The following is a 10,736-nucleotide window of genomic DNA, read 5'->3' as shown; positions in this document are numbered from 1 at the left end:
GGCGCCTGGCACTTCTGTTGGACGGGGCGGTTTCCCTGGGGAGCAGGAGGGCAGCGCATTTGGGGGGTCATGGCAAAGAGCCCACATCTTATTTTTGCTCCTTTCTTCCAGTCTTGTCTCTGCCCTCCCTACCAGCAGCTCTGACTCTTTATTTTAACACTTTCCCTGCGCAACAAGGTAATTTATAGGGTGTTTTTTTCCCTGCCCTGTTGTTACCCAAGGGCAAATCCCATGCTCTCTCCTTCACCAGAAATCCTTGGGGCTAATGAGCAGCTCGTTATTACAAGCCTTCACCTGACAGCATAATAACCGCTGCAGCCCTGCCCATTTCCAGCGGTAACGTTTCCACGGCAGGTGGGGTGGCGGGGGAACAGGTTTAGTTTTCCTCCCAGCAGTTTAGTTGAACTGGCTGGAAGAACCACCCTGCTTATCCCCCCGCCACCTCCACCAGCTTGGCAGGGAGCTTCCATGGGGAACCCCAGGTCACCTGGCTGCTTGCAAGGGGGTGCAGTGCCCATGATGGGGTGCAATACCTGCGATGGGATGTGATGCCCATGATGGGATGTGATGCCCATAATGGGTTGCAATGCCCACGCTGGGGTGTGATGCCCACGCTGGGGTGTGATGCCCACGCTGGGGTGTGATGTCCATGATGGGGTGTGATGCCCACGATGGGGTGTGATGCCCACGATGGGGTGTGATGCCCATGATGGGGTGTGATTCCCACAATGGGACCGGTGGGAGATGATTCTCCCCTCTACTCCACTCTCATGAGACCCTCCCAGAGCACTGTGCTCTGCTCTGGGGCCCTCAGCATAAGAAAGACATGAACCTGCTCAAGCAGGTCCAGAGGAGGCCACAAAGATGATCAAGGGGCTGGAGAACCTCCCCTATGAGGACAGGCTGAGAGACCTGGGGTTGTTTAGCCTGGAGCAGAGACGGCTCCAGGGAGACCCAGAGGACTTAAAGGGGGCCTATGGGAAAGCTGGGGAGGGACTCTTTAGCAGTGAGTGCAGTGATAGGATGAGGGGTAACGGTTTTAAACTGAAATAGAGTAGATTTAGATGAGAGATGAGGAAGAAATTCTTTGCTGTGAGGGTGGTGAGACCCTGGCCCGGGTTGCCCAGAGGAGCTGTGGCTGCCCCCTCCCTGACAGTGTTCAAGGCCAGGTTGGATGGGGCTTGGAGCAACCTGGTCTGGGGGAAGGTGTCCCTGCCCGGCAGGGGGTTGGGACTAGATGGGCTTTAAGGTCCCTTCCACCCCAAACCATCCTGTGATGGGATGTGATGCCCATGATGGGATGCGATGCCCATGCCAGGGTGCAATGCCCGTGATGGGTTGCAATGCCTCAGATGAGTTGTGAGGCCCATGCCAGGGCACAATGCCCGTGATGGGTTGCCATGCCCATGCCAGGGTGCAATGCTTGTGGTGGGATGTGTTGCCCTCACTGGGCTGTGATGCTCGCTGTGCCCAAGCGCAGCCACACCACTGCCAGGCCACTGCACCCCAGGTGCCACACACAAGAGGTCCTGCCTGTCCCCGCGCTCCCCAAACGCAGCCTTTCACAGCCTCTTTTTAGCTGCAAAGCCCTTCCTGACCCGACCAGCCAGGACTCAGCCAGGGCTTCGGCACACCAGCTGCTCGCAGTGCCAACCCCTTTGCTCCAGGAGGGCTCTTCCCCCAGGGCGTCCCCCGAGATGTCACCGCCACCCCACCGCTTCCGACGGGTGTGAAGCCACATCCGTGCGCCAGCTGAATGTAGGCCAGGGCAGGGACGCTGCAGGCAGGGTGCAGCACCAGCTCCCTTCTGCAGACAGCAGCATTATCTTTATTCCTTCCTACCCAGAGATATTTAAGCACCAACCATGCAAAAACATTATTGGGGAGCCCACAAGCAGGAAGGAGAGGTTGCTAAAGAGATTTCTCCCCAAACGTGTGGTTTAAGCAGCAGGGCTGACAGCATCCTTCAGCCTCGCTCTCCCTGGTGGGTTTGCATCGGTCCTGCCCCGTGGCTCTGCCCTGTGCCTGTCCCCGTGCCCCACGGCAGCGTGATGGCAAGCAGAGGGGCACATGGGGGTCCCGGCAGCTCAGCCCCGAGCCCTGAGACCTGTGCTGGGCAGCTGCGGTGCCTCTGTCGCTTTACAGCTGCTATAAAACCAGAGTTGAACCTGGGACTGCTCTGACACGGGCGCAGCCTCGGGATTAACCGCTCCCTGCCAGCCCCGGGGGAATCCGTACCAGCACCGACGCGGGAAACCCCCCGAGGTCCCGTCCCCGCTAGCACCCAGCACGTGCCCCGCACCCGGGCAGTTCGGCAAACCTGCGGCTGAGGGGAGACACAGCTTGTCCCTCCCCGCCTCACTGCGGGGTCACTTCATTACTCACTGGAAATGCCCCGATGGGGAAACAGGGCATTTCCCAGGCTCTTTTCTCATCCCGGCTCCACACGCCGTCCCGCGGGGATGCTGCGCTGCCCCTTCCCACCCGCAGTGACGGGGGGCCCGGCGCCACTTGCCCCCAGAGCCGGCACAGCCCCTTCTCGGGTGATGTGCAGGATTCCCAGAAATCTGGGGATCCTCCTGCCCCCCGACAGCCTCCCCCCTGCACGCTCACCCCCCCGCCTGGTATGGCCCCATGTTGGGGTGCACATCTCCGTTTTGGGTGGCGGGGGGCTCTTCTTTCTTCAAACAGGGGTGCACCAGAGCCCATCCCCAACGGCGGGGAGGGGACCGGGGGACAGCACCGGTCCGCAGCACCACGCTGGATGGGGTGTCCGGGAAGTGATTTCACAACCCGTGTTTACGCGCGGCAAGACCACACGTGCGCAGTGATTTTGCCTCTCCCCTTCCCGCTCAGCCCGCTGCCTCAGCCTCGCATTTACGCTCCATCGCTGCTGCCTGCAAAACTCTGCCAGGAAAAAAAAAAATCAGTGTTTTTGCAAACAAGCACGAGCTGTTCCCTGGCACGACCTCCCGGGGCCACTGACCTGCTCCTCACCCCAGCACCCACTGGCCTGGCCACCATGGGGCCTGAGCCCATCCTCGGCACCAGCTCCGAGCCCAAACTTGCCCCGTTGGCAACAAAACCACGGCCGCCACCGAGAGCACAGGGCGCAGGCGTGGGGACACTCTGTCCCTGGCCCAGCTGCTGTTTTCCGTGCCGGGTGCCGAGTTGGCCAAAGGCGTGCGTGGGGCGGTGGAAGCTGGTTAGCACGTAAACACCGGGACAAGGGGGAAACCCCACAGGCACCGGGAAGCCGTGGCTCCCGGCAGCCCCTGGCTGGCCGTGCCACGCTCCCACACTGCGTCCCAGTGCTGCACCCCCACGCTCACCCCTCCCAGGGGACCAGCCGAGCACCCGAGCCCCACGGGGGCTGGCCCTGGGCCACCCGTCTCTATGGCAGGGTGCTGAGACTGTCCCATCGCTGGGGACAGCCCTGTGCATCCCATGGCCTCCCCAAGGGTGGGGGGGGGCACAGCTGCACCCCAGCTCTGGGCACACGGGGCTGGGAAGGGCCAGGGAGCACGGCAGGGCTGTCCCAAAGGCGCAGCAGTCGGTGGCAGTGCCGTGCCAGCACTGCCACCCCCCCTGAGCATCTTCCAGCATCTTGGCCCCCCAGGATGCAGCACCCTGCTGGGGGGAGGGTGGCAGAAAGGGGTGCGGGTGGGACCCCCTGGCTGGGAGCCGGGGGTGGGGCGGGCAGGGCCATCACCCGGGTGAGCACGGCACGGCACGGCCTGGCACGGCCCCACGGCACGGCCTCGGGTGAGCAACGCACGGCACGGCCCGGTTGCGGGTGAGCACGGCACGGCACAGCCCACCCCGCCCCTGGTGAGCACGGCACTACCTGGCACGGCGCCACGGCACGGCGCCGGGTGAGCACGAAACAGCACTGCACCGCCCCCGGGTGAGCACGGCCCCACGGCCCGCCCCGGGTGAGCACGGCCCCGGGCTGAGCACGGCACGGCACAGCACGGCACGGCCCGGCCCCGGGTGAGCACGGCCCCACAGCCCCGCCGTGCGCAGCGCCGAGCACCGCCCCGCGCCTCCAGCCCATAAATACCGGGCGGCGGGGGCTGCTACGAGCTCACCTTAGCCCAGGTCTACTTATTCAAGCCGAGCCAAGCCGAGCCGCGCCCAGCCGAGCCATGGACCCCCAGGACTGCACGTGTGCCGCCGGTAAGTGTCCCGTCCCGTCCCGTCCGTGCCCGGCGGGTCCCGTCCCGTCCGTGCCGTCCCGTCCGTGTCCGGTGGGTCCCGGCGGGTCCCGGCCCGTGCCGTCCCGTCCCCTCCGTGCCCGGCGGGTCCCGGCTCGGCTCACGGCCCCTCTCCCCCCCCAGGTGACTCCTGCTCCTGCGCCGGGTCCTGCAAGTGCAAGAACTGCCGCTGCCGGAGCTGCCGCAAGAGTGAGTGGGGGGCTCAGCCCGGCGGGGGGGGGGGGGATTGTCCCTGGGGGGTGGGGGGGCGGCCTTTCCATAGGGTAACCCCTCCTTGCCCTGCAGGACCCCCCTGGGCACCCCCCTGCCCCATAGGGTAACCCCTCCTTGCCCTGCAGGACCCCCCTGGGCACCCCCCTGCCCCATAGGGTAACCCCTCCTTGCTCTGCAGAACCCCCCTGGGTACCCCCTGCCCCGTAGGGGAACCCCTCCTTGCCCTGCAGAACCCCCCTGGGCACCTCCTGACCCCTGCCCCATAGAGAACCGCCCTCTTACCCTATAGAACTTGCTATGGAGACCCCCACCACTCCCCCATGGGGTGTCCCAGCCTTGTAGGACCCTTATGGGGATGCCTCCTTCTTCTTCACCCCCCTTGCAGACCCTCTCTGCTTCCCTCTTGGGGGGTTCACCCCATGGAGACCCCCAACCACTGCCTCATTGGGATCACAGCACTACCCATAGTAGGGGGGGGGGGTGTCCCACCCTCCACAGGGTGCCCCTGCCCCAGGGGACCCCCATCCCTTCCCACCCACCCCCTAACTCTCGTGTCCCCCCCCAGGCTGCTGCTCCTGCTGCCCCGCGAGCTGCAGCCACTGTGCCAAGGGCTGCGTGTGCAAGGAGCCGGCCAGCAGCAAGTGCAGCTGCTGCCACTGAGCTGCTGCCGCCGCCTGTAAATAGCCGCCACGCTTCGGGGACGGGGGGGTGGGGGGCACAAAAAAGCCTGTTTTTTTCATGTTTTCTATTTTCTGTGCCAGTGGTGAAACTGGATGGAAATAAAAGGAATTTGGCTGGAGGTACGAGTGCTGCTGTCGTGCTGGGCTGGGGGCTGAGCCCTGTCGCTGCTCGTGACTCCTGTGGGGGAATTGTTGCTTTGGGATGGTGGGGGGCTGCTTGCAAACACCCCCCTGGCCTTCCATGAGCGGGCTCTGCACAGAAACACCCCCCAGGGTGGGGGACAAACCTCATCCTGCATGGGGGGTGGCTGTGGGCATCTTTAAGGTGCTGGTCCCCTGGTAAGGACAGGGGTGACATACCCGGGGGTGTGGGGCAGGTGGTGGCGGGGGGGGCTCCAGCCCCCTCCTGCCTTCCTGTGGCTTTGTAGCAGGTGTCTCTGTGCCACCCTGCGGCTCCCACCCTCAGGGTGAAAGCGCTTGTGGGAGCAAGCGTGGTGGGTGGGAGGGTGGGGTGGGCTGGCAGCTCGCCCGCCCTGAGCTGCTGCTGAAAGGCACCTGACTGAGCCCCGGGGGGGACGTGACCATCTCATGGGCAGGGCCAGCCCCCCTTCCCCAGGGCCAGCCCCCCTTCCCCAGGAGCTCGTGCTTTGCAAACCCCAATCCATCTGCAGAGCAGCTCCGTCCCCAAAGGGGCACTTGCCCTGCAGCCTCCCCATGCCAAACACCTCCAGCTACGGTGCCTGGCTCTACCACGACCTCCAAGCACTTTTTTCCAGCCCATTTTTGGGGAGCACCTTGCTTGGAGCTGTGGTGACCTCCAGGCCCAGGAAGGCAGACAGCCGTGAATAACCCCTGCGTGGGTTAAATGCTGCCCTGACGGTGGGTGGCTGCAGGGTGGTGGGTGCTGGGGGCGATGGGAAGGTGCGTGGGATGTGTTTTGCTTCCGAAAGTCTCTGCCAAGTGAAAGTCGCTTTTATGCAGAGGAGCCCCTGCCGCCGGCTGGGGCGGCTGCGCCTGCCTGCCCCGACACATCCCTGGGTGCGCCGCGCCGCAGGGGCAGGTTCCCAGCCCCGCTGCCAGGGCTGGCACCCCACTGCCCTCACCCCTCTCTGGGCAGGGGGACGGCTCAGCCTGGCAGGGATGTCCCCTCCAGCCCTTGGTGGCCAGGCACCAGGGATAGGATGAATTTAAAGAGCAACACGCTGGGGCAACCCTGAAATGGGGGCACCCAAGTACCCACGCGGTCCTTTTTGCCAGATTGGGTGGCACGAAGAGGGGTGTCTGCAAGGGGGGAGCATGGCAGTGCCAGTCCCTGGTGCCAGATCCTTCCCGGGATGCTCCAGGCACCCTGGGGAGCTGCTTGCCCCTTCCCCAAAGGTTTGCCCAGCTTCAGCACATGGCTCTGCAGTGGGTGCCCAGTCTGCTCAGCACCCAGCCTCGCTGGTGAGAAAAGCAGCACCCAGCTCAGCACCCATTTGCCTTTTAAATGCATTGCCTTATTGCATTAGTGTGTGGCTTTTGCCTAAGCAGCCTCCCAGCACGGCCTGTTGCAACAGAAGCTTAGTGCTGGAGACGGGGTTTAAGGGCCTGCCTTCCCCTAAATGCATTTACAAACCCAATAAATCTCATGGGGAGACACTTTGCTGGCAAATAAGTCTGATGGGGGGCTGACATGGCCCCTGTGCTGGAGCATGGTTGGTGCAGCAGAGGGGCTGCAGGCTGAGCCCCCCCTCTAGGGCCAGGCACCAGCATCCTGCACCAGAAACAAAGCCGGGGCGCAGGTGGGGTTTCCCCTCTCAGGAAGCACCCCAGGCATCAACCGCTCCCTGTTCCCAGCAGCGTGCCAGGGTGCTACGTGGGCATGCACCTCCACACCCAGCCGCTGCCAGCCTCGTGGTCCTGCCTGCGCGCTCGTCTGGCAGCAGCAGCTGCCTGAGAGCCGCGGACCCCCAGCCTCAATGTCCTTTCCAGGCTCCCGGGGTGTGATTTGGGGTGAGGAAAGCCACGAGACTGGTAGGATGGGTGCAGGCACCCATGGGAGGTGCTGGTCTGGGATGTGCCCAGCACCCGGCTCTGCCTGTAGCTGCTCTCAGTGAGGTGGCTCGGGGCTTTCCAGTCCCTGTGGGACTGTGCTCTATGGAAAAAAAATCAACTTTTTAATGAAGCAGGAGCTGCTCCCAGCCTGCCCAGAGCTGGGTGTAGCGGGAGGGTGATGGGAACAAAGGCTTGATGTGAGAAGTGGCTGGTGTGCTTTATCCAGCCTGTTGAAGAAAAGTGCAGCTCAGCTGCACCCAGGGGAGCTGGGGCAGGGGTGTCCTGGGCACCCATCCAGCGGAGCAGTCCGGCAGCGGGGTGCAGCACCCCGGGGCTGTGCTCAGCACCGCTTCTGGCTCTGCATGAGCCCTGCGAGGCTGATCTGTCCCCACGGCCCTGCGTGCTGCTGGCGTGCGCCCTGTGCAGAGGGGACGAGCACCCTGCGTGCACGTGACAGGCACCCTGTGCAGATGGGACGTACACCCTGTGCTGAGGGGACACCCACACTGTGCAGAGAGTAAATACACCCGGTGCAGAGGGGACATGCAACCTGTGCACAGGGGAAATACAGCCTGTCCTCAGGGGATGTGCATCCAGTGCAGAGGGGACAGCACCCCGTGCAGAGGGGATGGGCACCCTGTGCAAAGGGGACACCCACCCTGTGCACCCCGTGCAGAGGAGACGGGCACCCAGTGCACCCAGTGCAAAGGGGACAGCACCCACTGCATCCAGTGCAAAGGGGATGCACTCAGTGAAGAGGGGACACCTACACTGTGCACCCTATGCAGAGGGGATGGGCACCCAGTGCAGAGGGGAAGGCACCCAGTGCACCCAGTGCAGAGGGAAGGCACCCAGTGCAGAGGGGAAGGCACCCAGTGCAGAGGGGAAGGCACCCAGTGCAGAGGGGATGGGCACCCAGTGCAGAGGGGATGGGCACCCAGTGCAGAGGGAAGGCACCCAGTGCAGAGGGGAAGGCACCCAGTGCAGAGGGAAGGCACCCAGTGCACCCAGTGCAGAGGGGATGGGCACCCAGTGCAGAGGGGACGGGCACCCAGTGCACCCAGTGCAGAGGGGATGGGCACCCAGTGCAGAGGGGATGGGCACCCAGTGCAGAGGGGAGGGCACCCTGCGCACCCTACGCACCCCGCGCACCCCTTGCCGAGGGTCCCCCCGCCGCCCCCGGAGCCCCCCCCCGGGCCGGTGCCGCCGGGCCCTTCCGTGCGGGTTTGCCGCCCCTGCCCGCTCGGGGCCAGCACCGCCCCGCAGCACCGGGCCGGCCCCCCGCGGGTGCCCGGCTCCCCCTGTGCCCCTGCCCTGCACGGCGGCTGCTCCACCCGGCCCGCCCCGGGGGGCACGGGCACCCATACTGCCAGGACACCCATCCCTCCAGGACACCCATCCCTCCAGGGCACCCATCCCTCCAGAGCACCCATCCCACCAGGGCATCCATCCTGCCCGAACACCCATCCCACCAGGGCATCCATCCTGCCCGAACACCCATCCCACCAGGGCATCCATCCTGCCCGAACACCCATCCCACCAGGGCATCCATCCTGCCAGGACACCCATCCCACCAGGGCATCCATCCTGCCAGGACACCCATCCCACCAGGGCATCCATCCTGCCAGGACACTGATTGCACCAGTACATCCATCCCACCAGGACCCCCATCCCATCAGTACAACCATCCCACCACAGCATCCTGCCCTGAAAGTGGCTGCCCCTAAACGCCCTGGTGCCGTGAGTGCTCTCCCCCTGCTAATTTTTGGGATGCAGCTCCACGGAGGGTGTAACTGGGCACCCTGGGGCCAAGCCCAAACGCAGCAGACCCCAGGGCACGGATCAGCCCATGGCACAGGGAAAACACGCTTTCTATGTGCCAAGTCTCAGCCTGTAAGCGTTAAATATCTCCGAAAGAGTTAAACCTGCAGATTTACAAAGAACACAGACTCTGGGGAGCTGGGCAGGCACCCAGCATTGGAAAACATTGATTTTTGGGGGTTGCTAGCAAGCTGCTGAACAACCAGCGAGTGTCACAGTGTGGGGAGAGCAACCTTACTGCCTCGGAGGGGAAACATTTGGGGTTTGCACATTTTTTTTTCACCGGGGAAGGTGGCTGAGCCGGAACGGCTGCGAGTCACCTTCACCTCCTCGGAGACCCAGCGCAGGGCTGGTGGAATTGGGGCAGCCTCCGCAGGGCTGTAATTTATAGCAGAAATGTTTATGGGCCGCCCCGCACTCTGATGGGGTCCTAAATCTCTGCCATACATTAGAGATGCTCCTGCCCTGGAGGGCTGGGGCACGGGCAGAGCCGGGCATCGAGGCAGGCAGCTCCTCAGGTAGCTACAGTTTAGAGCCACCTTGGGTGTTTTTATATGCCCTAAGTGATGCTTGCGACAGGGAAAAAAATGAAGTGGCAGGAGGTGATTTATGAAGGCTTGAAAAAACTTGTATTTAGTGAAAAAAAGAAAAGAAACCCCCAGGAGCCTTCGAGGAAAGCCATGTTTTGATGCTTGTCATCCTGCGTGCAAGGAGAAACCCTTGGGAAAATCTGGATTTCGGTGTTGGGGCAGGCTGGGATGGAATTTGCCCGAGCGCGTCCCGGTGAGCGCAGATTTCCACACGGCTGCTTCGTGGGCCAGCGGGCAGGGCTGTGGATCACCGGGCAGGGGTGAGCCCCAACCCCCCTGCCCGCACTTAGCAATTAGGGGGTAGCAATGGCAGCCCGTGCCAGCGCTGCCCCTGGGCTCGGAGCTGCCTTAGGCACGGGAGCTGCTTTTTACATGGGAAGTTTTGGAAATAGAGACTGTATTAATGGGGAAATCCATTCGGCTTTGAAGGGCTGTAGGAAATCTTGGTGCTGCATCTGTTTCCCTTGCTGGGTGTCACAAAATGGGATCTGAGGGGGTCACTGCAGCCGGACCATGGAGGTAGGGATTTCCGCAGCAGGAACAACCCTTCACCAGGGAGAAAAGGCGTGGGGTATGGAGAAAGCTGGGCAAAGGGGAGCCCCATTAGAACAAGCCTTAAGGAAGATAAAAGATGTAGAATCATAGAATCATAGAATTGTCTTGGTTGGAAAGGACCTTTGAGATCATCAAACCCAACCGTTAACCCAGCACTGCCAAGGCCACCACTAACCCATGTCCCTCAGCACCACATCTACACGGCTTTTAAATCCCCCCGGGGATGGGGACTCCACCACTGCCCTGGGCAGCCTGTGCCAGTGCTTGACAGCCCTTTCCATGAAGAAATTGTCCCTGATCTCCAACCTAAACCTCCCTGGCACAACTTGAGGCCGTTTCCTCTCGTCCTATCACTTGTTACTTGGGAGAAGAGACCAACACCCGCCTTGCTACACCCTCTGGACTACTGAGGCTTTGATGGGTGATGTTTTGGAGCAGTAACGAGGTCCATCCATCAGCTCTTCCACAAGCAGGCTGTCGGATGTGCCCTATCAGGGTCCACAAAATTCCCAGGCCCCAGATCTTGTCCTGTGTCCTGGTTTGGCCTAAACCAGAACCGATTTTCCTTTCAGTGATTTTTCCTTTCAGCTAAGTCTCCTCTAAGTAACTGCACTGTCTGAAACTAA

The 10,736-nt window shown here is 62.7% G+C and overlaps 1 protein-coding gene across 1 annotated transcript; it reads left to right on the top strand.

Annotated features, from left to right (window-relative positions):
• The first annotated feature begins 3,897 nt into the window (after positions 1–3,897).
• LOC137669346 (metallothionein-2) lies at positions 3,898–5,229 on the top strand. The gene is made up of 3 exons (XM_068411396.1): positions 3,898–4,179; positions 4,341–4,406; positions 4,996–5,229. The coding sequence occupies exons 1-3, from the start codon at positions 4,149–4,151 to the stop codon at positions 5,088–5,090; spliced, it is 192 nt and encodes a 63-aa protein (XP_068267497.1). The 5' UTR covers positions 3,898–4,148; the 3' UTR covers positions 5,091–5,229.
• The last annotated feature ends 5,507 nt before the right edge of the window (positions 5,230–10,736 follow it).

Source organism: Nyctibius grandis, chromosome 12 (assembly GCF_013368605.1).
Source record: "Nyctibius grandis isolate bNycGra1 chromosome 12, bNycGra1.pri, whole genome shotgun sequence".
NCBI classification, from domain to species: Eukaryota; Metazoa; Chordata; class Aves; order Nyctibiiformes; family Nyctibiidae; genus Nyctibius; species Nyctibius grandis.
The sequence above is the reverse complement of the archived record's forward strand: the minus strand, read 5'-3'. Positions and strand labels throughout refer to the sequence as shown.

Bases quoted from the DNA above. Each gene is read 5' to 3' on its own strand.
- LOC137669346 (XM_068411396.1), top strand. From the start codon at position 4,149: ATGGACCCCCAGGACTGCACGTGTGCCGCCG. The intron at 4,180-4,340 runs GTAAGTGTCCCG...CTCCCCCCCCAG, and splicing joins GGACTGCACGTGTGCCGCCG to GTGACTCCTGCTCCTGCGCC. The intron at 4,407-4,995 runs GTGAGTGGGGGG...GTCCCCCCCCAG, and splicing joins CTGCCGGAGCTGCCGCAAGA to GCTGCTGCTCCTGCTGCCCC.